This window comes from Ascaphus truei, chromosome 3, assembly GCF_040206685.1.
Source record: "Ascaphus truei isolate aAscTru1 chromosome 3, aAscTru1.hap1, whole genome shotgun sequence".
Classification (NCBI taxonomy): Eukaryota; Metazoa; Chordata; class Amphibia; order Anura; family Ascaphidae; genus Ascaphus; species Ascaphus truei.
In genome coordinates, this window is record NC_134485.1 from 57402633 (window position 1) to 57424895 (window position 22263).

The following is a 22263-nucleotide window of genomic DNA, read 5'->3' on the forward strand; positions in this document are numbered from 1 at the left end:
TATTAATACAATGTTGGATGGTTGCTTTAGACCAGGGGTGCTCAACGCCAATCCTCAAGACCCCCCAACAGGTCAGTCTTCAACTGAGCCACTGATTGAGCCACCTGTGCTGAAGGGGGGATAGCCATAGAAACTGGCCTGTTGATGGCCCTTGAGGACTGAGTTTGAGACCACCTGCTTTACAAGGAGGCAAAGATTACCTTCTAAATATTCAATTTATACCAACTCACACTTTTTTCATCTATTTTTTTTTTTTTTTTTAATATCAAATAAATTGATTCTTCCTCAAATTTTCCCAAATCATTCAGATGCTGGCTCTTTCAAGTTTGACCATGGGTTTGACCTAAACATTACGAGCTAGATTCATGCGTTTCAAGTCTTTATTAAAAAAAATGGGATTGCGGCGGCATCGTTTTGAATGACCTTCACATTCACTAACATTTCTTTATTTAGAAATGGGTTGCGATATGCAGCTCCGTTGTATACATGACGAATGCATTAACTCTACAGTAAATAACGCTAGTGCTACAAAGAGGACATAACTCATAACTAATAATTGCAGAAAGAAATAGAAGGAACGGCGGTGCATCTGCTGCTGCTGAAGATAAATTGTAAACCAAAAACTGCAAACTGCAAAGATCTAGGTGCAAAAATTTATTAAAGGCACATTAAAAACAGCCAAAAGGTCACTCTGACGCGTTTCATGTGGTGACCCACGCTTTATCAAAGAGAAAGTATAACAACCGATCACACATTTAAATACCCATAATTCTCTCTCCTCACCTATGATGCTGCATTGCTAAGACCAATCAGAGGCGTCACACCCCCTTGCTGACGTGGGGCACGTAAGCCCAAGACATAGCCAGCTGAGCTGCATTGTGTAATTGTAAAGGAGGTGAAGTATCCTCCCAGCTATGACGCGACGGCCCGTCCGGCCAATCAACTGCCTTGTAAGACGGGTGCTCGTGAACAGTAGAATAAACAATTTTACAGAGTATATAATCGGAAGAGAGAGATGATGGGTATATTACTCAGAGGAATAGAACATACTGGGTCAAAGTTTCATATACATAATTCATTAATATAGACCATTTTAATTAACACTGTGAGGGTATTTTTACAGCAATTTGTGTGTGTTTTTATTTTTCTCTTCACTATAGTGTTGATAGTGATTTTAACTTTCTTAAAATTATTATGTGGGTCATTGTTTCCTTAATTAAAATGGTCTATATTAATGAATTATGTATATGAAACTTTGACCCAGTATGTTCTATTCCTCTGAGTAATATACCCATCATCTCTCTCTCTTCCGATTATATACTCTGTAAAATTGTTTATTCTACTGTTCACGAGCACCCGTCTTACAAGGCAGTTGATTGGCCGGACGGGCCGTCGCGTCATAGCTGGGAGGATACTTCACCTCCTTTACAATTACACAATGCAGCTCAGCTGGCTATGTCTCGGGCTTACGTGCCCCACGTCAGCAAGGGGGTGTGACGCCTCTGATTGGTCTTAGCAATGCAGCGTCATAGGTGAGGAGAGAGAATTATGGGTATTTAAATGTTGTTATACTTTCTCTTTGATAAAGCGTGGGTTACCACGTGAAACGCGTCAGAGTGACCTTTTGGCTGTTTTTAATGTGCCTTTAATACATTTTTGCACCTAGATCTTTGCAGTTTGCAGTTTTTGGTTTACAATTTATCTTCAGCAGCAGCAGATGCACCGCCGTTCCTTCTATTTCTTTCTGCAGATACTCCTGGGTAGAAGCACGCCGACAGGACCAGGAAATTCCCACAAGGTCAGCAGTGAGTAACTTACCTTACTTCATTCATGTGATCAGTCCTGCACAAATACCCATATTACCACACAAGATATACCTATTATAGGCTAGTGGTATGTGTATGGGGTGTGTTTTATCATATTGGACATTTCTAATCCTGGGTCTCACAAACTGTCTTTTGCAATGAAGATGTTGATGAATTATATCAAGGCATAGTCTGCTCCTGGCAAGCATCACATGAGGGGGCCCCGCTCCTCTTTTTTGTATAACTAATAATTGAAATGAGCATTAATCATCGTCAATCAGCGCTAGCGATGCAATTGTGAAAGGGCGGGGCATGGCACACATTTCTAACATAGAGTAACATAATATGATTTCTTACAAAACCCTATGCCAGAAACATTGTTTATTAATAATTAATAACCAGGTTCCTCAGGATTTTTCATTGTTTCTTTTTTTTTTGCAGAACCCTATTGACCGTGACTCCTTAAAATCCAACCCAAGGCCTGGAAAGGTAATGGGAATTTTTGTATGGGATTCTATCATGCACAGAGGGGTCATTGTCAGCCAGTACCAACTAATCACAATGGTATATCTATTGCCGGGGTGGCCAACTCCTGTCCTCAAGGGCCACTAACAGGTCAGGTTTTCAGGATATCCCTGCTTCAGCACAGGTGGCTCAATCAGTGGCTCAGTCAACGACTGAGCCACCTGTGCTGAAGCAGGGGTATCCTGAAAATCTGAACTGTTGGTGGCCCTTGAGGACTGAAGTTGGCCACCCACCGCTCTACTGGAACAATAACCGGATGAAAAGCAAATAATGTAGTTAGTATTTTAGACCGAGCATATATCACACTAATGGATTTTAGGTACTTCACTACCACGGGGGCCAGGAGTGCACAGCAAAGCGGTTCATTAGCTTGATCTGTGTCAGAGGCATCTTCCAAAAATAGCACTGAGAGTTTGAATAATTGCTTTAGCTTTGCGATGGTTTGCAGCACATAGCAAATAAATATTTTATGACCAAGGCTGCAAAGTGACAGCAGTAAAGTGCCACAAACGGACAATAAATAACCAGAGTTCTAATTGATTCCATACTGCCATATCTTGTTGCAGAATACAGGAAGTGGTCACAGTAATGTTGCAATGCTTTAGTTTTTCCTTTGCATGACTATCAAGAGTAGTCCCGTGAAAAACATGTCAAATCTATTAAATCCACACTGCATATGTATCGCATAACTTAGAAGACAACCTAACCTGTCTCCTCAGATTAAAGGACGAGTAAACTGTATGTTACTGTGCTAGCTCATGCCGTTCTCTTAATTAAATACAGGTGGTCGTTTCTGATATTATTGATAATGAAAACAAGATAGCATTTTACAGTGACGTTCTCGATGCAACATCCAGGATGTTTCCAAACGGAGTAAACATTGGAGCCATTAGGGGATGGTAAGGCACGCATACAACTATAACAAAAAACTAATATCCTAGCCCTTTCTGTGTCTAAAAGGCATTGTGTTTAAAGGAGCAATTCAAGCCATTGATTTTAACTTTTTGCAAAGTTATTTTTTTTATTTTTTTTGCACCCCATTAATTCCAGCTCTGGGGATCCCCTGCTTCCAGATATACTTACCTCCAAAGTATCCCAGTATCCCTCTGCTTTTTAAAGCGCCCGCATCACATGGGCCAATAGGAAGCCGCTCCAATAGCTTCACGGCTTCCTATTGGCCGGCAGGGCGCGGGAGCTTTGAAAAGCGGCCATTACGTGATCCCTGCTAGCCAAGCAGAGCAGCTACTGGCTCCTGCTACAGAGGTATGTATCTCCGGAGCCAGGTGGTCCCCGGAGCTGAAATGACTGTGGTTCAGCTCCGGAGATCCCCTGCTTCAATACACTGTAAAGAAATAAATAAAATAAGCTTCGTTAAAAAAGATCACCGGTTTGGATTGCCACTTTAAGATGCATACCCCTTCAAGCATGGTTTTGTTTGTGTTTTAAACAGTATTGATAAAGACGATCCTGAGTTTCAAGGGGTTCATCATTATCAAAAACTAGTCTTTAACTGCTTTAAGCAGTGTTGACGTGGAGTTCTGGGCACTCATGGCTAGAACAGTATGGTAAGGATTCAGCAATCTTATGCGATGTATTGCACCCAAATCTGTCAATAACTACTATTGACATGAATAGCAGTTACCTCCGGATCGGGCTCCGATTCCCTGCATCGTGACTGGAGGAATCCTGGCCTATGAGAACAAGTTAATTCCAGGGAAAAGGTTTAAAAGACACTGGGGAATATCCTAGTAATTGCGAGATTGTCCTTATCGAATCGCATGATTTGACAAGGCAATAAGTAGTGGGGGGGGGGGGGGAAATGATGATCTCGCCTTATGCTGCAAGATTTTTTGCTTCTGAAAAATAAGGTCTATTGGTACTGTACTAGAATATGTCAACATGCCAGTCTGTGCAGAAAAGGGCACTTTTCAAACACATATGCATTAATCGCACCTCTATCTGTTTTCTTTCTAAAGAAGCAGCTATTATTTAAAATGAACATTTTTAAAAGTCAAGGACCATTTTTAATAAAGAGGACCACCTTAAGACTCATGGGCTTACAAGGCAACATTGTGGGCTATATAGGAACAAATGTTAAGCACTGATTCTGGTGTCTGGGTTCCAGTTGTTGGTTGGTGAATGATAATTTTCTTATTGTTACCATTAATCAGTAGACTTGGAAGGCTCATCAAACACATTTAAACCTACCTTTGTGTACAGTATACTAATGGGAGTGTTATCATGCTTGGAGTAATTACAGGCTTATTTTTTAGCAGTCTCTGTGAAGTACTGTAGGTCTCAAGGAATTGGTATTGTCTTTACTTTAAAACGTCTTCAGGTGTACTATCTGCAAATTATCCACTAGGGCAACTTCAGTCCTCATGGGCCACTAACAGGTCAGCTGTCCAGGATATCCCTGCTTCAGCACAGGTGGCTTAATCAGTGGCTCAGTCAAAGGCTGAGCCTCTGATTGAGCCACCTGCGTTGATGCAGGGATAGTCTGAACACCTGACCCATTGGGGGGTCTTACCTGACCCATTGAGGGGTCTTGAGGACTGGAGCTGCCCACCCCTGCACATGTATCCATTTTTTAGCAAATGTTGCAATCGTTTCCAGGTTAGGGTGGGCAAGGGACAAAGCTTGATTGTGTATTTACTGGCTGCTTTCTACTATTACAATATTTCTTTCTTTTATGACAGCTGGATTTTGTATGAAAAACCAAGTTTCCAAGGTCAGACGCGTGTGCTTGAAGAAGGGGAAGTTGTGCTGCACATTGGTGGTTCTGCGGGAGCAGATCATAAGACAGATACAATTACTATAGGTTCACTTAAGAGAATAGCCAAGGTAATGTGACAACATATCACCAATGTAAATGCAAACAACTCTCTGATAGCGTTCAACTAGTACCGTATAATATGCTTTCTGGTTATTTCATTGCTTTTCCCTTGTATTGAAATACAAGTAGAGTTGAAAGGAAATACGTTCCTATAAATCCTCGGTGCAAGCAGAGGCCATGAATGTACTGGGTTTGCCCGATTTATAACGCAATGTTTTTTTTTTCAACAAAGTTACGTTGAAAAGTGCATATGCGCCTTATAATCTGGCCCCGCCCAGTTTGCGAGCCAATCGGCAGTTGGATGTATGAGGTAGGAGGGTAAAACGGAGGAAGCTTCACCTTGGGGGCCTGAAGCAGCCATGTTGCTTGTGGCAGGAAGCTCAAACAGAGAGAGGCCGACACATAGACAGAGAGAGACAGACACAGAGACAGAGAGTGACAAAGATACACAGACTCAGACAGAGAGAAACAGAAACAGGGACAGAAGAAGACAACGTGTGTGTTTGTGTGTGTGTGTGTGTGTGTATGTGTGTGTGTGTAAACTTTTTTCTTTCCAGCTACTAATGAAATTTGGAGGTCGTTTTATATTCAGGGTTGCCCTATAATCTGGCAAATATGGTATTAGCAAGGCGTTGGGTAGGGGGGCGGGGGGGCAAAACCCTATTCTAGGTATAGTAGTGAAAGGAGAAAAACAAAAGGAGGAATAATAAGACTAAAGACAGAAGAGGAGGGTCATGTTGAGAGAGACGAAGGTATAGCGGACCACCAGGTGAGGTGGAGGGACCACAGTTAGGGAACAGGAATATAAAAGGAAAGGAGGGTCCTATTCTACCAGTGACTATTAACAGGTTAGTTCCAAAGTACTGGAGAAGAGTAAGCGCAGTCCCACTTCAGTAAAGTGGAAGTCGGGTAGAGGCAGGTAACTGAGCCTGATGTCAGTAGAGGGGAAATGAAAACACAGTAAGGGCCAGAGGGGTTGATTTGATATGTGCTTAAGTCAATGGGGAATTTCTTCCAGAAACGGCACATATAACATCAGCCCCTTGGAGAGAAATGTATTGGTATCTTCTTTTTTTTTAGCTCCAATTAATTAAAAACATCAGGGCTGGCTGGGAGTTTGGCCTGGTCCGGTGCAGAGTGAGTATGGTGAGGCCTCTTACTTCCTCTGGACCCGGCATTTCCTCCTGCCACATCAAGTTGCCTTGTCTCTGCAACGTCATGTGATGTGCGGGGTCTCTTTCCCGCCCTCGTGTCATGTGACGTTGCGTTGACATGGCAAAGCGGCACCAGGTGACATTGCGTTGCCATGGTGAAGAATCGTCACTTGGTAGCAGGAGGACATGCCGACACTTACAGAGGCCCCGCGCTCTCCCCTGGCAAACAAAGTTTAGACGTTGACGCTAATTTAACCACTGCAACATTTAAACTGTGATTACTGGAGTTGGACCGGGGCAGAGCACGGGGTCTCTGTAAGCGCGGAGCCAGGTGCAGTCGCACTGATGGCGTCGCCACCAAGCTGACCCTGATATATGTATGTGTGTGTGTGTGTGTGTGTGTGTGTGTGTATGTATGTATGTGAATATATATATATATATATATATATATATATATAATATATATATATATAATGAACATCTTACTACTATTCAACTCAAGGTGGTGTCTAAGGTTTTAATCCCGTTATGTGCTTATGCAATCAGAATTTTGTATTGCAGCATTTCTATGATGAGTAATGGAGTTAACAAATTGACATAAATATATGTCGTGTTAATCTTTAGGGTGCCCTAATGTTGTTGCTGGGGCCCAGATAATTTCCGTCAGTGGGGAGGGATGTGGTTTTGATTACTGCGGAAGTGATCACTTGGCCGTGAGTGCTGCTAGACATCCGGCAGCGAAAAGGTTGAAGAATTGCTAGTTAGTTGTAATGGTAGCTGTCAATAACAGCATTATCTGATAAGGTCTATTAATATCTCCTAGCCCCATTACTTGCAGGAAACTAAAAGTGCATCTCTTCTGTATAATGTAAAGAACGGCATGTTCCTTTTTGTATTTTGGCAGAGTGGTTCCCCAAAGGCCACAGCGCTTCACTGGAGCCGCTAATCAATATACTGCTTGCAACTAAAAGCACAATCACTACGGGGGTAATTCTGTAAGCACGATGTAGCAGTCCGGGCCGCTTTCAACTGAAAATCCCCACTGAAGTCATTCTTGGTCCAAAAACGTCCCAGACAGCTGCTGGTGGATATAGAATAAGACCCTATATGTCAGGAAGCCTGTCGTTTCTGTGCATGTGGGATTTCCCCGAGGCAATTCAATATATGTTCAGCTGAGTCTTTATCTTGCTTATTACAAAGTTAAAGGCTTTGGGACGGGGACACCCAGCAAACTGTTCTTCTCATTGCAAGGGACAATATCAAAGTAAGAAAAACCTCCTGCTGGTCATTGGAAGAAGTATATGTGGCAAACTAGATTATTTCAGGCTGTGAGAGCCCTCATACAGTATATATCTCAGAACAGAGTGTGGGGCCTGTTTACAGAAACGGACACATACCTGGTAATAAAAAGGTTACTGTCTGTTGCTTCATAAATAAAATGAAAGCACTATGTTATAGGCCGTGGGGTGCACAATCTTCCCCTGCTGCGCCCCCCTGCCTGCTTCCCTCCCTGCTCGCGCCCCCCCTCCCTTACCTTCTCTCCGGCGACAAGGTAAGTGAAGTTGCAGAGGCCTCACGCGATCCCCCGGCATTAATTTAAATGCCTTAGGGGAAGAGCGCAGAACCTCTGCAGCCGCCATGCCGCCGCCCCCCACCCCTTGAACAATCTTGCGCCCCCAGTTTGAGCATCCCTGTTATAGGCACAGATAGGTATTAAATATTCACTATAATGCCATAACCTATAGCAGTTGTTAACCCTTGTTTAGTTCCCATTTGGCACTATTCAATATACAGTACACCTAGTGGTTCCTAACCCTTTCCTCAGGACCCAGAGCAATCACCCAACAATATAATCATATGTAAAATAGATTCATTCTTCTGTCTGCACGTGCACTGGTTATTCCTAAAACCTGGTGTAGCCAATGATCACTGAGAAGTTTTGAGAACGACAGTAATAGACCCATACTGTCCGTTTAGCCCATGATAAAATTCTCAGAAATAAAGTAATGTGTAGAATACATTTGTGTGATGGTTTTATTAGGGCAGGGTGCTTTCTCAGAGATAGAAGCACTACAAGTCCTTGCGTTGCATGGTGCTAACCACGGCATGCTAAGTGCAGAGTGCGCAGTGGGGAATCTAACATTGTCCCATTGTTTTTATCACAGACAAACGCTTTCTCTGAATATCAAAGCCACATGCCCAAACTAGTAACACATTGCACACAATCCATACAGTATTTTGTTTAGTCAGGCCTCACAGATACTGAATATGTTACTTTGTATGCAATATCCTAGCCAAAGCTTTTATATTGATTCATTACACAGAGAAAAAATAGTAAGGTGGGTGCAAACGTACAGTAAGTACTGTGTAAAGTTATAAACAATATCCGTCCGTTTGAATATTGCTTACTGACATTGCTGACTAATATTGCTGACTTGCTGTTCTGATGTTTATGCTTCAGACTGGATGCGAGAACTTCGTTAGACCTTGTTGTGTAATAACCATAATTACCTCTCCAGCAATAATAATATATTTTCGTCATGATCTCTGACTTTTTTTCATGCTCCATTGCAATACTGGAAAAAAAGTCTAATGAAACCGTTGCTTAAATTAACTGCATGCTGTTGTGTTTTGCACATTAAATACATTTTCTTAAAAGTTTGAAAAAAAACCATCGTTTTATGTTTTGTTTTTACGATACATGGCTTTTAGCAACAATTTCTGCATACTTATGCATTGGAAACCAGACTAATTGGTCTTTAAAAGTCACTATTTGTTTGATTTCCATAGGATGGCAGCATTCCAGAGGTTTTATTAAACCCACTATCTGCTACAGCTGGATCGTCAATTTGCTTACAAACACAGGCACCCTCGCTGGAAAATCTGATTGATGGAATCCCTCATTCTTTATCCGTGAAGTCAGGAGTGTGAGTATCACAGGGTTTTTTTCAACATTATTTTTTTTTATGCATTTGACAGTATAATTTAAATTAATGGCAGAAATGTAAATTGCATGGAACTTTTACATTTTATCCATGTTGATGCAAATGTACTTTTAACAGTAGACTTAAACCTATGAGTTTTCGAAAGCTCAGTACTCAGTATATTTTCATCTATGAATATCCGGTCCCTTAAAAGATATTACAACCTACCTGTACAATGAATCTACATCTCCCTAATACAGCTGCAACTTTGAACAACACAACAATGATTGGAAATGTGCAATTGTGTCACTTACCGTGAGAGTTCTGAGGGGGCAAAGGGAGGATGATAGTCAATCATTTGTCTACCCAAATTCTAAAGTAATCAGATTTATTCCCACACCCTGGATGACATCCCGAATGACTGTGCATAGTACAAGAGAGGTACAGTATAAAGAAGAGACATTGATTTTAGAGGGCATTCTAACCTCCAGGTTAACATTTTTAGAAGTCCTGTTGGAAGAATTTAGAAATAAATAAATAAAAGGTCATACTTGGACTGATTTATACTTATAGTCGTTTGATTTACATAAAAATATGTGTCAGACATCTAGTTTTAACCATACACCAGCTGAATTTTGTTCTACAGTTGGAGCTGCTGCTTTGAACCTTAGACCCTCCTGGATCTCATGATGTCCTTGTGTTCTTTCTAACACTATCAGTTTCCCTCGTTTGTTTCATGCAGTTTAGATTTCTTGAATCATTTGGTGCACATGTTGCTTTGCCCATTTATACCCTATATACACAGATCTACTTCCTGTCTTTCCTGTATACCAAACACATTGCCCACATATCTGTGTAGATTGTATTGAAATTATGTGGTTTCTCCTCAGCTGGCTAGCCTATGCAGAACCTCAATATAGTGGCAGTGTAATTGTGTTGGAAGAAGGCTGTTTACTCTCCGAAATTCAGGAATTTGGTATAGGATCTCTACGACCTTTAAAAATGGTGAGAAAGTCTGCAGTTTTATGTTTTATTTTGATTGATTTTTTTCTTTCTTGTTGAATTTTTTGTTCCTGCTGTCAATAGCAAGGCAGCAACCATACCATGGGAGCTGTGGGCTAAACAATGTATTATGGTGATTCATCGAGCACTTAACAACTCAACATTTTAGCTCCAATTGGTTGTCATTGCTGATCTGTAAGAAACACCCAAATCGACAAAGCTGGTGAGGTGGGACCCAATTTTTCTCTGTGCACAACTTTATAAAATCTGAAATGTTCTTGATAGGTATACTAGACATGTGCAAACTTACCCAAATTTGGCACGCTGATGTTTTTTTTGAACTTTCCAAAAAGTTTGAACATGCGGAAAATGCTAGCTTCAAATTATTAGGCCAAAAAAGTTCAAGCAAAATTTGATGAGAGAGAAGGGAAAAAAAGTGTCGGACTTTACTATGACTATCCTATGACTTTACTACTTTAGTAGAGTACCCATCTCGATAGAGCAAGTTATATTCCACGTGGAGCGATAACTGTGAACACACGAGATATATGGGCAATATGCTCATTTCAATCATTGGAATATATCTTGCGTATTCAAACTGTTTTATTTCCCAGATATCTCCGCATCTAAAATAAAAACAGGTCTAAAAAGAACAGCCAATCAAATTAAGTTTTTTTTTGTTTGTTTTAACTTGCATTGGTTATTCTAGGGTCTGTTATTCTTTTGGGAGTATGTATTAGTCACTGGGGTTGGATTATTCTTTTTGGGTTTCAATTGGTTTATGGTCTCTTTATTGGTCTGTGGGAGGCTGGGCGTCTTTGTTGGTCATTGGGAGGTCTCAAATAATGGCACATGATTTTTAAAGGTGTCTCAGAGATTTGGACAAGGTTTGTTAGGACCTGTTAAAAGCCTCCGACCCTTCCCCCATTATATAATTTTTCCTGGGAATTGCCGATAGTTTCGAGGATTTGACCGTGAAGTACATAAGTAAGGTGAATAGGACAGAGAGTTGCAAAGGTACTCTTACTCGAAGAGTGATTTAGCAGTATGTCATATAAACACTTCATAGGGCAGATATATATGTGTGAAATAATTACTAGCAAAGAAATGGGCTGAAGGAGTAGCTCAGTAGTAATTTCACTGTCTTGAAGCATCAGATTCTTCTTGTGACCTTGGGCAAGTCATTCTATCTATACATGGCAGGGACTCACTGTGCCTGCAAACATTTTATGTACAATGCTGTGTACCCTGTCAAAGAAAACATATATTATTACTATTAAAACTGTTGAATTTTAGTTTTAGAGTACAGATGTAGCAAGACTTACTGTTTTCGGTGCTGCGTACAAACAAGGAAAAGTCTGCGGCGCTGAAAACAGTGTTTCTCGGGATCGAGCTGCGGGGGTTTCAAGTCTCTGAATGGGACCCCCCCGCAGTGTTAATCCTTCACTTGAGGGTGTTGTGGGACAAGCTATCAGAAGCCAAGCAGTGTGGAGGAGCTGAGCTCAGGACTCTCAGTTCTGAAGACCCATCTCTAAGGTCACAGACACATTTTCCACTTGGTCACCGATGTAGGGCAGTGTCTATTTCCAAAGTGGCAAATACCGTAAGTTACGTTTCGAATGCCAAGTCAAATAGCCTCAGGTGAACTTAGTAGGATTTAATAACAATTGCTTGAGGAAAAAGTGGTAATGCAATAGATAAGGAATATAAACTGATTTTTGTAATACTGTATGTATCCATATGCCAAATTATAGCAGTACCTTCCAACATGTAAAAGAACTATGATCGTGTAATTGCAACATAGGGAATTGTCTGAGCTGGTTAACATTTCAAATGATTGTGTCATCTTTTAAGATATGTGTAATAGCTGTGCTAAAATCCTACCTATGAAAATTACAGTCACCGTTACAATGCAACATTCATTGTTATCTGACTGGAGAAAATATTTTTACTTTAGCATGTTCGCTTTATAGAAAGCTCATATATATGTTAACATAAGAAGTAAGTGATCTGGATGACCAGGAAAGTACAATAAATATGTGCGCAATGTTTGTGTGACGCAGGGGAACTGCACTTGTAACGCCCTTTACCCGTAACTGACTATGAGTAAGTGAAATGATCTTTGCACATCTACCTTACATGGTTGCAAGCATGATAATAAGGCTTAAAAATGCCATGGTTTCAGGATTCAAAGTCCAATTATGTGGAAAGAACCCATTTATAGTTCATTTGTTTTTTTTCCATTTATTTCAGGGAGGATTAAAAGTGCAGATGCCCAATGATCCAAAGGTAAGAGCTTATCACAGTAACAGCTTTGCCTGCATCATTCCACTGTGGATCCATTTGTTTCCCATTACTCTAATAATCACTGGATGGAGTTAAACTAGGCATTTGTTGCTATTTTACAGATAATTCTGTATCAGAAACCACATTTCGAAGGGTGGTCGAAAGATCTCACAGAACATGTCTACAGCATCAAAACTCTTCTTAATGGTGATGATAATGAAGATATTGGATCGATGCGTGTTATTGGTGGGATGTAAGTACTTTTCCATCAGTCATTGTATTTTTCTTGCCATTTTAAAGCAGGGCCAATCATCATTTAGTTCCTACAAATAATGATGCACATCCATACAACAACATTTTTGGATTTCAATATTCAGACAGGCAATGCCTTTATCTTAAATACTGTATTTATCTCCAGAACCACTGTGCATTTATTTAGGTTAGTAAGTTGTAAGATATCCAGGCACTCCAGTGCTCTTAGTAAAATGAAAAATGCATCTATTAAACGAGAAGGTCCGAGGTGGGACCGAAATGTCATTCCTTATTTAATAAACGTATTTCATTAAGACCACTGGCGGGTCTGGAGATCTTCTTGTTTACTGTACAGGAGTTCTCTCTGTCTCACTGGATTCATGAGCACCTGTGGCAGATCAATAATACAGTGAGCGCTCTTTTTCTAGTACCCTGTGTTAGGTTTGTACATGATCTCACTTTTTCAAGGAAGACAGGTTTTGTTTTTGTTTTACTCTCAATGATTGAGACCACGTTCTTGGGACCGCATCAAATATTTGAAAAGGGGCATTTCCCCTGGCACACAAGCCACCTGTTTCTTTATTCTTTCTGTCCAGATAAAAAAGACCTCGACTAGTACTAATCTTTACTAGAATCTGTTTATGAAAACCTTAGACTCAGAAATCGCAGCGCCAATTCAGCGCTATCAGACTTTATAGAATAAGGGCCATTGACTCCATTTTGGATTAAGCCATGAAAATGAATTGATGGGATTGGCAAGCCATGTGTGTAACTTATGCATTTTAGGCAGTCATTTCGACAATCACATTTTTCACTGAGGTAATAGAGAAAGCTATGCAAAGGTTGGCTTTGTGTACATCTGAAACATTAATGTATGACAAACATTATACCGTGCAGCTTTAATGATACATGCCTAGTCTCCAAAGGATAAATGTTGCTAGTGTCAAAGTAAATGGTTTCTTTTGAATTTGTAGATGGGTTGGTTATGAAAAGGAAAGATACAAAGGCCAGCAGTACCTACTAGAAGAAGGGGAGTATGAAGACTGGCATGCTTGGGGTGGATTTAACAGCACTTTGCTGTCCATACGGTATCTGCAAGCTGTAAGTTCTCTTTCTGTGCTGCCTCAGCTGGACTAACATCTCTTCACTGTAACATCATTGTCCTACTAAAATATATTTCATTTTATCCATAGCCATAAGAATCTAAATCTAAAGAAGGAATTACCCTGCACTGTGTATTGTTCACTTCTTTTGCGGCTTCTAAATGATTAAACCACTGATATGTGGGTAGATAAATGTATTTTAGCTCAGTGGATCTGGAGAAACGTTTTATTTTTGAAGTAACCAGTTAAAGACTATAGTGTCTGTTGGTATTACATCGACATTAAGCCCGGTATTGACTAAGCTGCGATGTGTGGACTTCCACCCTGATCTGGTGTCATTGTCCTTTGACTTGAATGGCAGTTAATGCTGGACCAGTGTGCGATACTCCGCATTGCGGCTTCAAGAATCCTGGACAAGTGAGAGATACTTCCTGCATATCCTAGTGTTAATGTGCCAGGATACTGTGCAGCTAAGTTCGCTTATGTGCATTATTTTGACATTTGGGAACTGTCAAACAGAGGAGTTGGAGAGGAGATATGGGGTGTATATGCAATAGTGATTTGTACCAAAATCATTTTTCCGTCTTCTCTGTGTCAACAAAATCTGCTAGATAAGAAGGGGGCTTAAAATGTAGAACGTTCCTTAACAATCTGCTCACATCTGAAGAGGCTACATGCAGAGAATATATAAATATTGCCATATATTAAATCAGCTTTTCTTACCGTAATACTGTATACCACATTGTGAGGAAGATATTATAAAGAAACACAAGAGATTACCATTAATGCTTGTGCCGGGGAGCAGATACTGTTTTTACTCTGATAAATTCTATAATTGCAACTAGCAGGCATTGTTTCATGTTTGTAATGTAACATTTGTTAGCATGCCTGCAGAAACCCACAGCTGGATAGAAAGTATATTGTAGACCATAACAGCTGAAAGACATATGTGTAGAGTAATGCCAAATGCTCATTCGCTGGTTAGTATTGACTGCAAATTTAAGATCTTATTCGCAAAGCTGTGTTGGCTGTAGCACATGGGGTAAGCCTCTTGAAGTGAATGTGCTAACTTTTGTCCAGAGTCACTAAGCACCAGATACACTAAGCTCTGTTAAATCAGGGCTAATAATGTGACTGTCACGGGAGACCAGGACTTTTAACAACTTTATACCGGGATCATTCACTAGGCAATACAAGGTAGTGGAATAACATTTAGTTTATTCGGGGTAAACCCGCGTACACACAATGAATGCACAAAATACACACCTACTGGGGTGCTGGGGGTGAAATCTGGGAAAATAGGTGTAGGGCGCCTGATTCGGTATATACCCTGACCGGGACATACACCCGGGCTGCCTGGTCCTCCTTTCGGCTAAAGATCCTAGCCGCGACCGCTGCGTTCCAAAACGAGAACTTGTACTTCGCGTCTGACTTAGTCTCTGCAGGGCAGACTTTCCTAACTTCAAAACGAAGCCGGTTGCTCTGCTATTCTTGACAGAGCAACTTTGAAAAGCCTGCCCTAGCTTCATCGACACAAGTCACTAGATGGTCTGGTTCTCTGACTGGGGCTTCTCCTTAAATACTTCAGCTGTTCTATGTTCAGCATGGAAGTAGGAGGCGTGACCAATCGGAGCGTGGGAATTCCTCCCCGCCAGCCAATAGGAATAGGGACTCGTCCTTTGGCTGACGTCTGAGGAAGGGGCGTGCCAAGCCAGCTTGGGATGCCCTGTGGGTGGTACATATGAATTGACCAGTGGGAAACACGCCGACATTCTCTCGCTTCCCCCAGTCAACCCATTGCCACCTACTGGGCAGGCTCCACTGAGGAGCCTCCCCGCAGAGGGTCTCTGTTCTTCGGACTCAGTACTGCACCCTGCCCGGCCACTTAGCACCCTGACACCTCTCAACATCCCAACTCCTCTTTGAACTACGATGTCTATCCAGACTCTCCGGCACCTATAAGGATGCCTGGGCTGACTGAATAGACATTTATAATAAAAGCACAACACATTATAAAACCTATTTTAATAAAGTATGGACCTTGGGGAACTTTATACTCAAGGGATACGGATCTGGGATATCTGGGCATGAAAACAGACCTGGGATATCTGGGGGACACTGGGCAGCCCCGGTGTAATTCAACCCGCGTACTAGAAGATGGTGCCTGCACGCCGGGGAGAATTTGGGGACTGCCGGTATCTTTGGTCCCAGAACTCCTGCAAACAAAATAATTGCATTTCGACCCAAATATCCCACATAAAACTTACACACAAGAAGTTTCATGTTTCTAGGGCAAAGGGAACACTTTATTTTTACATGTTATAATACCTGGCCCCTGGTTTATGGTGCTATGTAGCTGCCAGGGACCCCACGGGTTCAGGAGTAACCAGATGGGCTTAACCTTTATTGTATAGCCTGGTTTTACCCCCTCCCGTCACAGTGACATTACCTAAAACAGTAATAGACTTTTTCCTGAGATTAACAAGTATCCTCAAAATTAATTATATGCAAAAACAGCCGTTGTGTATCTCATTAGCATGGACTTGATGTCACGTTATTGCAGCATAATGTTCGCTTCCAGTAATGTAATATTATGCCTGTCTTGACGATGCCCTGGTCCACACCCCGAAATAGGTCTTTAACTCAAGTTGAGAAAGAGAAGAGCAGAGGGAAAAAAGCACTGGAAATAACACTTAGTTAATGCATGCTTAATTGTAGTGATATAACCATGCAGACCCTGTAAAAGCCCTGTCATGAACGGCACATGAGCACATGACTTGTATATGTGAGAAGTATTAATACACACGGCTACCTAGCTAACTCACTTTCACTCCCGCAGGGTCCCTAAATAAATAATATCCCCCCTTTATCTGTTACAAATATCACCTTAACGCTGCCACCAACATCGATACTGAAAAATATAATCACTAGGCTCATTGGTCCCTGTTTACTAAGCAAAATATGTAATTAACACACAAAAATCTATTGTAGCAAAATGTAATCACTCTTTTCAAAACGTGCACAGTTCAATCAGAGCCCAAAAGATGGCACTTATTACATTTTAGATTTAATATACAAACATAGTACAGTGCTTAGGTTACAGAAAAAAAATATTACTGAGGCATACAGTTCAATAAATGCAGGCAGTTTCGTAAAATAAAAAGGGTAAAACCAGAATATATCATTTACGTTATCGCATAACCTTGATCAGATTCCTTCAAAGAGGGCTTGAAGTTGGAAATATGGAAATCCACGTGTGCCATAGACAAACACACCCTAAACGTTGCATTTCAAATTTATATCCTGCAGGGTTTTTATCCTAAAAATTCTCTTGCACTGAGCACAACATAAGCCCACCTTCGGGGTATGTCCTTAACTACCCCGCCCCCTCCTCCTCTCATTAATCTCCAATGGCACTTTTATTGCGTAGAGGGGGAGAAAAAGGTTTTCTTTTGAATCAAAGAAGGCCTAATAGTATAAGATGTCTTATTACTCTTTCCCCGTAGGTCATAGAATGACGCCACCTTCACTGTTGCATGTGCAGAATTAATATACACATGTACACACCACTTTTGCCAGCGCAACTTCTACTTTTCCGTAAGAAAACAAATATCAGAGAAATAACGTAGACCAAACTGTTGTTGTTGGCATCAATTTAATCAGATGAGTTCCCTGGGGGTGCCTGTATTTCTGCAGATTTTAAAGGTCCAGGTCACGCGGACCAATAGGAAGTCACACCGGTTGCCGTCACGGCTTCCTATTGGTCAGCATGACGCGGGGCATTTAAACACCGCCATTATTTTAAGCACACCGTTTGTCTGCCTGCAGGGATACTGGCATCGCTACGGAGGTAAGTATCTCTGGTAGCAGAAGATCCCCGCCCCAGTGCTGAAATTATTATACTTATACTAGTGTCTGGCTGAGAATAACAACAAGACTTAAAAAAAAATCATATTATTTGGAGCTAACATAGCATTATCCTAAAATCACATGACATTAACCCTATGTTTATGATCTCCAGTACGGACGTTATTCTTGTATATCATTTGTTTCGTAAGTATGCTGTTAAGCTCAGGGCTGACCGGCCCTCCATTGACTCAAACTTAACACGTCAAAGACGGAGCTCCTCATACTTGCTCGCAAGCCTGGCCCTACTGCCCCCTTCTACATTACTGTTGGCAGTACTATAATACGGGTTGCGCAAACTTCCTGCGCTGCGCCCCCCCTTGCCGGCTCTACCCCTGTGTCGCCCCCCCCCATCAGCATCAAATGACGCTTCGGGGTCATGTGACATCACGTGACCCACAGCGTCATTTGATGCTGCGTCTCCATGGCAACGGGCGCCAAATGAGGGGTTATGTGATGTCACGTGGATGGCCCTTGTGGACACGGAAGCCAGATAGTGAGCGAGCCCCCCCAAAAAAGGGCCATGACCCCAAACCCCCCACCCGTTTGCGCACCGCTGCTATAATATATCCAGTATCACAAGCATGCTGCCTAGTGGTCATATTTAACTCCTCCCTCACATTCTACTCTCATATTCACAATGTAGCTAAAACCTGTTGTTTTTTCCTCCATAACATTGCAAAGATACGCCCTTTCCTCTGTCCCTCTACTGCTAAAACTCTAACGCAGGCCCTCATTCTCTCCCATTTCGACTATTATAACTTTCTACTGTCCGGCCTTCCTGCCTCTCACCTGTCTCCCCTACAATCTATCCTTAACTCCGCTGCTAGAATCACTTTTCTCTCTCCTAAATTTGTCTCGACGTCTCTCCTGCTGAAATCCCTCTCCTGGCTTCCAATTAAATCCCGTATTACTTACAACATGATCCTCCTCTCTTTTAAGGCATTACACTCTTCTGCCCTCCTTATATTTCAGCCCTAATTTTTCACTATACACCTGTCCGACTCTTGCGTTCTTCTCAAGGATGTCTTCTGTCCACCCCTTTTGTATCTAAAGCCCTCTCCCGCCTAAAACGTTTTATCACACCTCTGGAATGTCATTCTATCCAATATCCGACTAGCACTCTCTCTCTCCACCTTTAAGACCCATCTTAAAAAAAACACCTCTATAACTAAGCATCTGGGTAGCTCCGTGGCTGATACTATACACCCCATACATCGACCGTGGCCCCTTGCAGACGCACTTACCAGAACACCTTCCTACCTTCTCTTTAAATTCTCCTTATTTACCACTTAGATTGTAAGCTCTTCGGGGCTGCGACTCCTTTTCCTAATATTACTTTTATGTCTGAAGCTCTTCGTCCCATTATTTCTCCTATTATTGTGTCACGTGTATTACTGCTGTGAAGCGCTATGTACATGGATGGCGCTATATACTGTAAATAAAGATATACATACATAGGGGTAAATAATGACCATTCCTGATTTAGGTAACGTCTTGTTATATATACAGTACCCTGATGTAACTAATTTCCGTGAGTCTGGGCCTATGCGTTAGCATGGCTTTGTGAATGAGGACCTTGGAGAGATCAGTAGCAGAATATAAATGGTCAATGATAAGTACTGTTGGACTTGTGGAGAAAATGGACTTTTATGGCGTCAGCTGATTTCCAAGGACTCCCACCTTGAAGGGTATGATTTCATAGATCAATTGTGTGATTTCATTAACTGTCCAAGCGCCATAAACGCCAATTTTCTCCAAGTTTCTAAACTCTGATTTCCTAAGAAAATCAGCAAGATTTTTTAAGCAGCTGATGGACTGTAATCAGATTGGACAATCAATTTTTTGTTCCGTAACCTTGCAATCGTATAATTGTATGTGCACACTACAATCCCGGGCACTGAACATTAACCCACAAGTTTATCTAGCACTCCACACTAATTGTCACTACACTGTTGGAGGTGTAAGAATACTGAATCCAAATTGTTTAACATTCCAAAACTGGAGTTTCAGGTTTCGTTCTTGCTTGTTTTAAATGTACTCATTGTATTACTGTTTACCTTTGAAAGTGGAGATAAGCAGGAATTAAGATAAGGTACAAACACATTGGCATAACAGCTACTGTACTATGTGCATTCCTCTTGGCTGAATCAGAGGTTGCTATAAAACTTAGTTGAAGAACTGGCATTCTATCGGATTTTCAGCCTCCACCTGGTATGCTAACAAATCATGTGAAAAACAAAAGTAACCAGAAAGCACATATTGATTCTTATCACCGCTGAGTTATTTCTACAAATAGGTGTGACAAGTGACAGATTGAAACTAGTCTACTAAATTCCCAGTGCTGATATACCCTACAACTAAGGACAAAGGAGCTCCAATGCTACACCCAATATGACAAATTATTATGTTAAAGACTCTCTGTTCTTCTCAGAGTGAGGGTCATTAGTTAATCCTTTGGCCAAGGCATTACAAGCCTACAACCATGTCAAGGTGAACCCTTTCTGCAGGTCCTACTCTTTCAAATAAATATATCAGCATTGACATACTTGAATGTAAAATTATACTGTAATGCATACATCTAACCAGTCACAGCTTATTTTTACTTAGACAAATGAGGCACACAAACAGTATTGTTACTTTCCAGACATTATATCTCAAACCTTCCCTGTCTGTAGGTAATTACTAACACCCCAGAGGGCTATACTGTACATAATGATTGTTAGTCAGCATAATACTTGTCGATTTTAGCTGCTTTATTGAGCACAGCCAGAAAGGCTTGCAAAGCACTGAAAGCCTCTTTGGGGCCAAAAGGTGCCTGCAATAATAATAATAATAATAATACAGCTTAACCCCCGTTATAGCGCGGTCCTCGGGGGCCACCCGCGACCACCGCGTTATAAACGGGGTCGTGAAAAAAAATGGCCGCCGAAATGTTTTTTTTTTTTAAAGTTTTTTTTATTTTTTTTGTGGTGGTACCGCGTCCGCCTGAGGGGGAAAGCTGAGAACTCTCCCAGTGTTCCCAGACCCAGTGGGGCAGCGGCAACAGCACGCAGCACTTACCCGGCATCTGGCAGCTCTTCTCCTTGTCTCTGCTTCCTGCTTCTGCTTCCGTCTTGCGAGAGCAAGATCCCTTAAAGAGATAGTGTGTCTCTGTGTGTGTGTGTGTGTGTATTTGACTGTGTGAGACTGTGAGACTGTGAGTGTGTGAGTGTGTGTGCTGTGAGTGTGTGTGTGTGTGCAGTGTGCTGTGAGTGTGTGTGTGTGCAGTGTGCTGTGAGTGTGTGCAGTGGGCTGTGAGTGTATGCTGTAAGTGTGTGCTGTGAGTGTGTGCATTGTGCTGTGAGTTTATGCTGTGTGTGCAGTGTGCTGTGAGTGTATGCAGTGTGCTGTGAGTGTATGCAGTGTGCTGTGAGTGTATGCAGTGTGCTGTGAGTGTGTGCATTGTGCTGTGAGTGCGTGCAGTGTGCTGTGAGTGCGTGCAGTGTGCTGTGAGTGCGTGCAGTGTGCTGTGAGTGTATGCTGTGAGTGTGTGCAGTGTGCTGTGAGTGTATGCTGTGTGTGCGGTGTGCTGTGTGTGCAGGGTGCTGTGTGTGCATTGTGCTGTGAGTTTATGCTGTGTGTGCAGTGGGCTGTGAGTGTATGCAGTGTGCTGTGAGTGTGTGCATTGTGCTGTGAGTGCGTGCAGTGTGCTGTGAGTGCGTGCAGTGTGCTGTGAGTGTTTGCAATGTGCTGTGAATGTGTGCAGTGTGTGTGCAAATTTTTATTTTTAATTCTGGGTCCACGCTCAAACTGCGTTATAAGCGGATCCGTGTTATAGCGGATCGTGCTATAACGGGGTTGAGCTGTAATAATAATAATAATAATAATAATAATAATAATTTGTTCTTAAATATCTGTTAATGAACACAGTGATGGACTTCAAAGGATGATACATGCACACCAAGCCCCTACTCTATACGCATACAATTTAGTTTCCCCCCCCCCCCAAAGGAATTATTATTATTAATTCTGTTTTCCCTAAAAAGAAGCTGTAGGAATATAGAGGCTTATATTATCATTATTAATATAATTTATTTATAAATCTGCAACATATTCTTCAGCGCGGTACAGTACAATGAGGAATTAGAAGGAAATAAATTACATTAACAGAATGACCTACCAAATAAGAACAAACAAGCGCAAAGAGATTATAGGGATATCCAACGTAATATAACAAGCATACACATTTTCAGAGGGCAAGAGGTTAAAAAAACCAAAAAAAACCAGTATTCATTAAATATGCAGGGCGCCATTAATATTTCAGTAGATTCCAAATGGGTATTTCACCCTTTAAATGACTGCACCGATCTGCTAATACCTTTACTGAAATATGTAATGCTGGTTACATTCAACTCAAAAGCATTCTTCCACTTGGACTGAATACCCAGAGTCCTCCTTCTACATCAAAATACTAATAATGCTTTTGTG

General features: G+C 41.5%; 1 protein-coding gene across 1 annotated transcript in view; it reads left to right on the forward strand.

The window, feature by feature from the left end:
- The window catches only part of CRYBG3 (crystallin beta-gamma domain containing 3), a 156422-nt gene that overhangs the window by 93972 nt on the left and 40187 nt on the right, over positions 1-22263 (forward strand). The window contains exons 5-12 of the mRNA XM_075594047.1: positions 2247-2294; positions 3114-3229; positions 5030-5174; positions 9111-9247; positions 10135-10249; positions 12500-12535; positions 12655-12785; positions 13759-13885. Coding sequence (XP_075450162.1) covers positions 2247-2294; positions 3114-3229; positions 5030-5174; positions 9111-9247; positions 10135-10249; positions 12500-12535; positions 12655-12785; positions 13759-13885 — 855 coding nt within the window. The remainder of the gene's footprint in view (positions 1-2246; positions 2295-3113; positions 3230-5029; positions 5175-9110; positions 9248-10134; positions 10250-12499; positions 12536-12654; positions 12786-13758; positions 13886-22263) is intronic.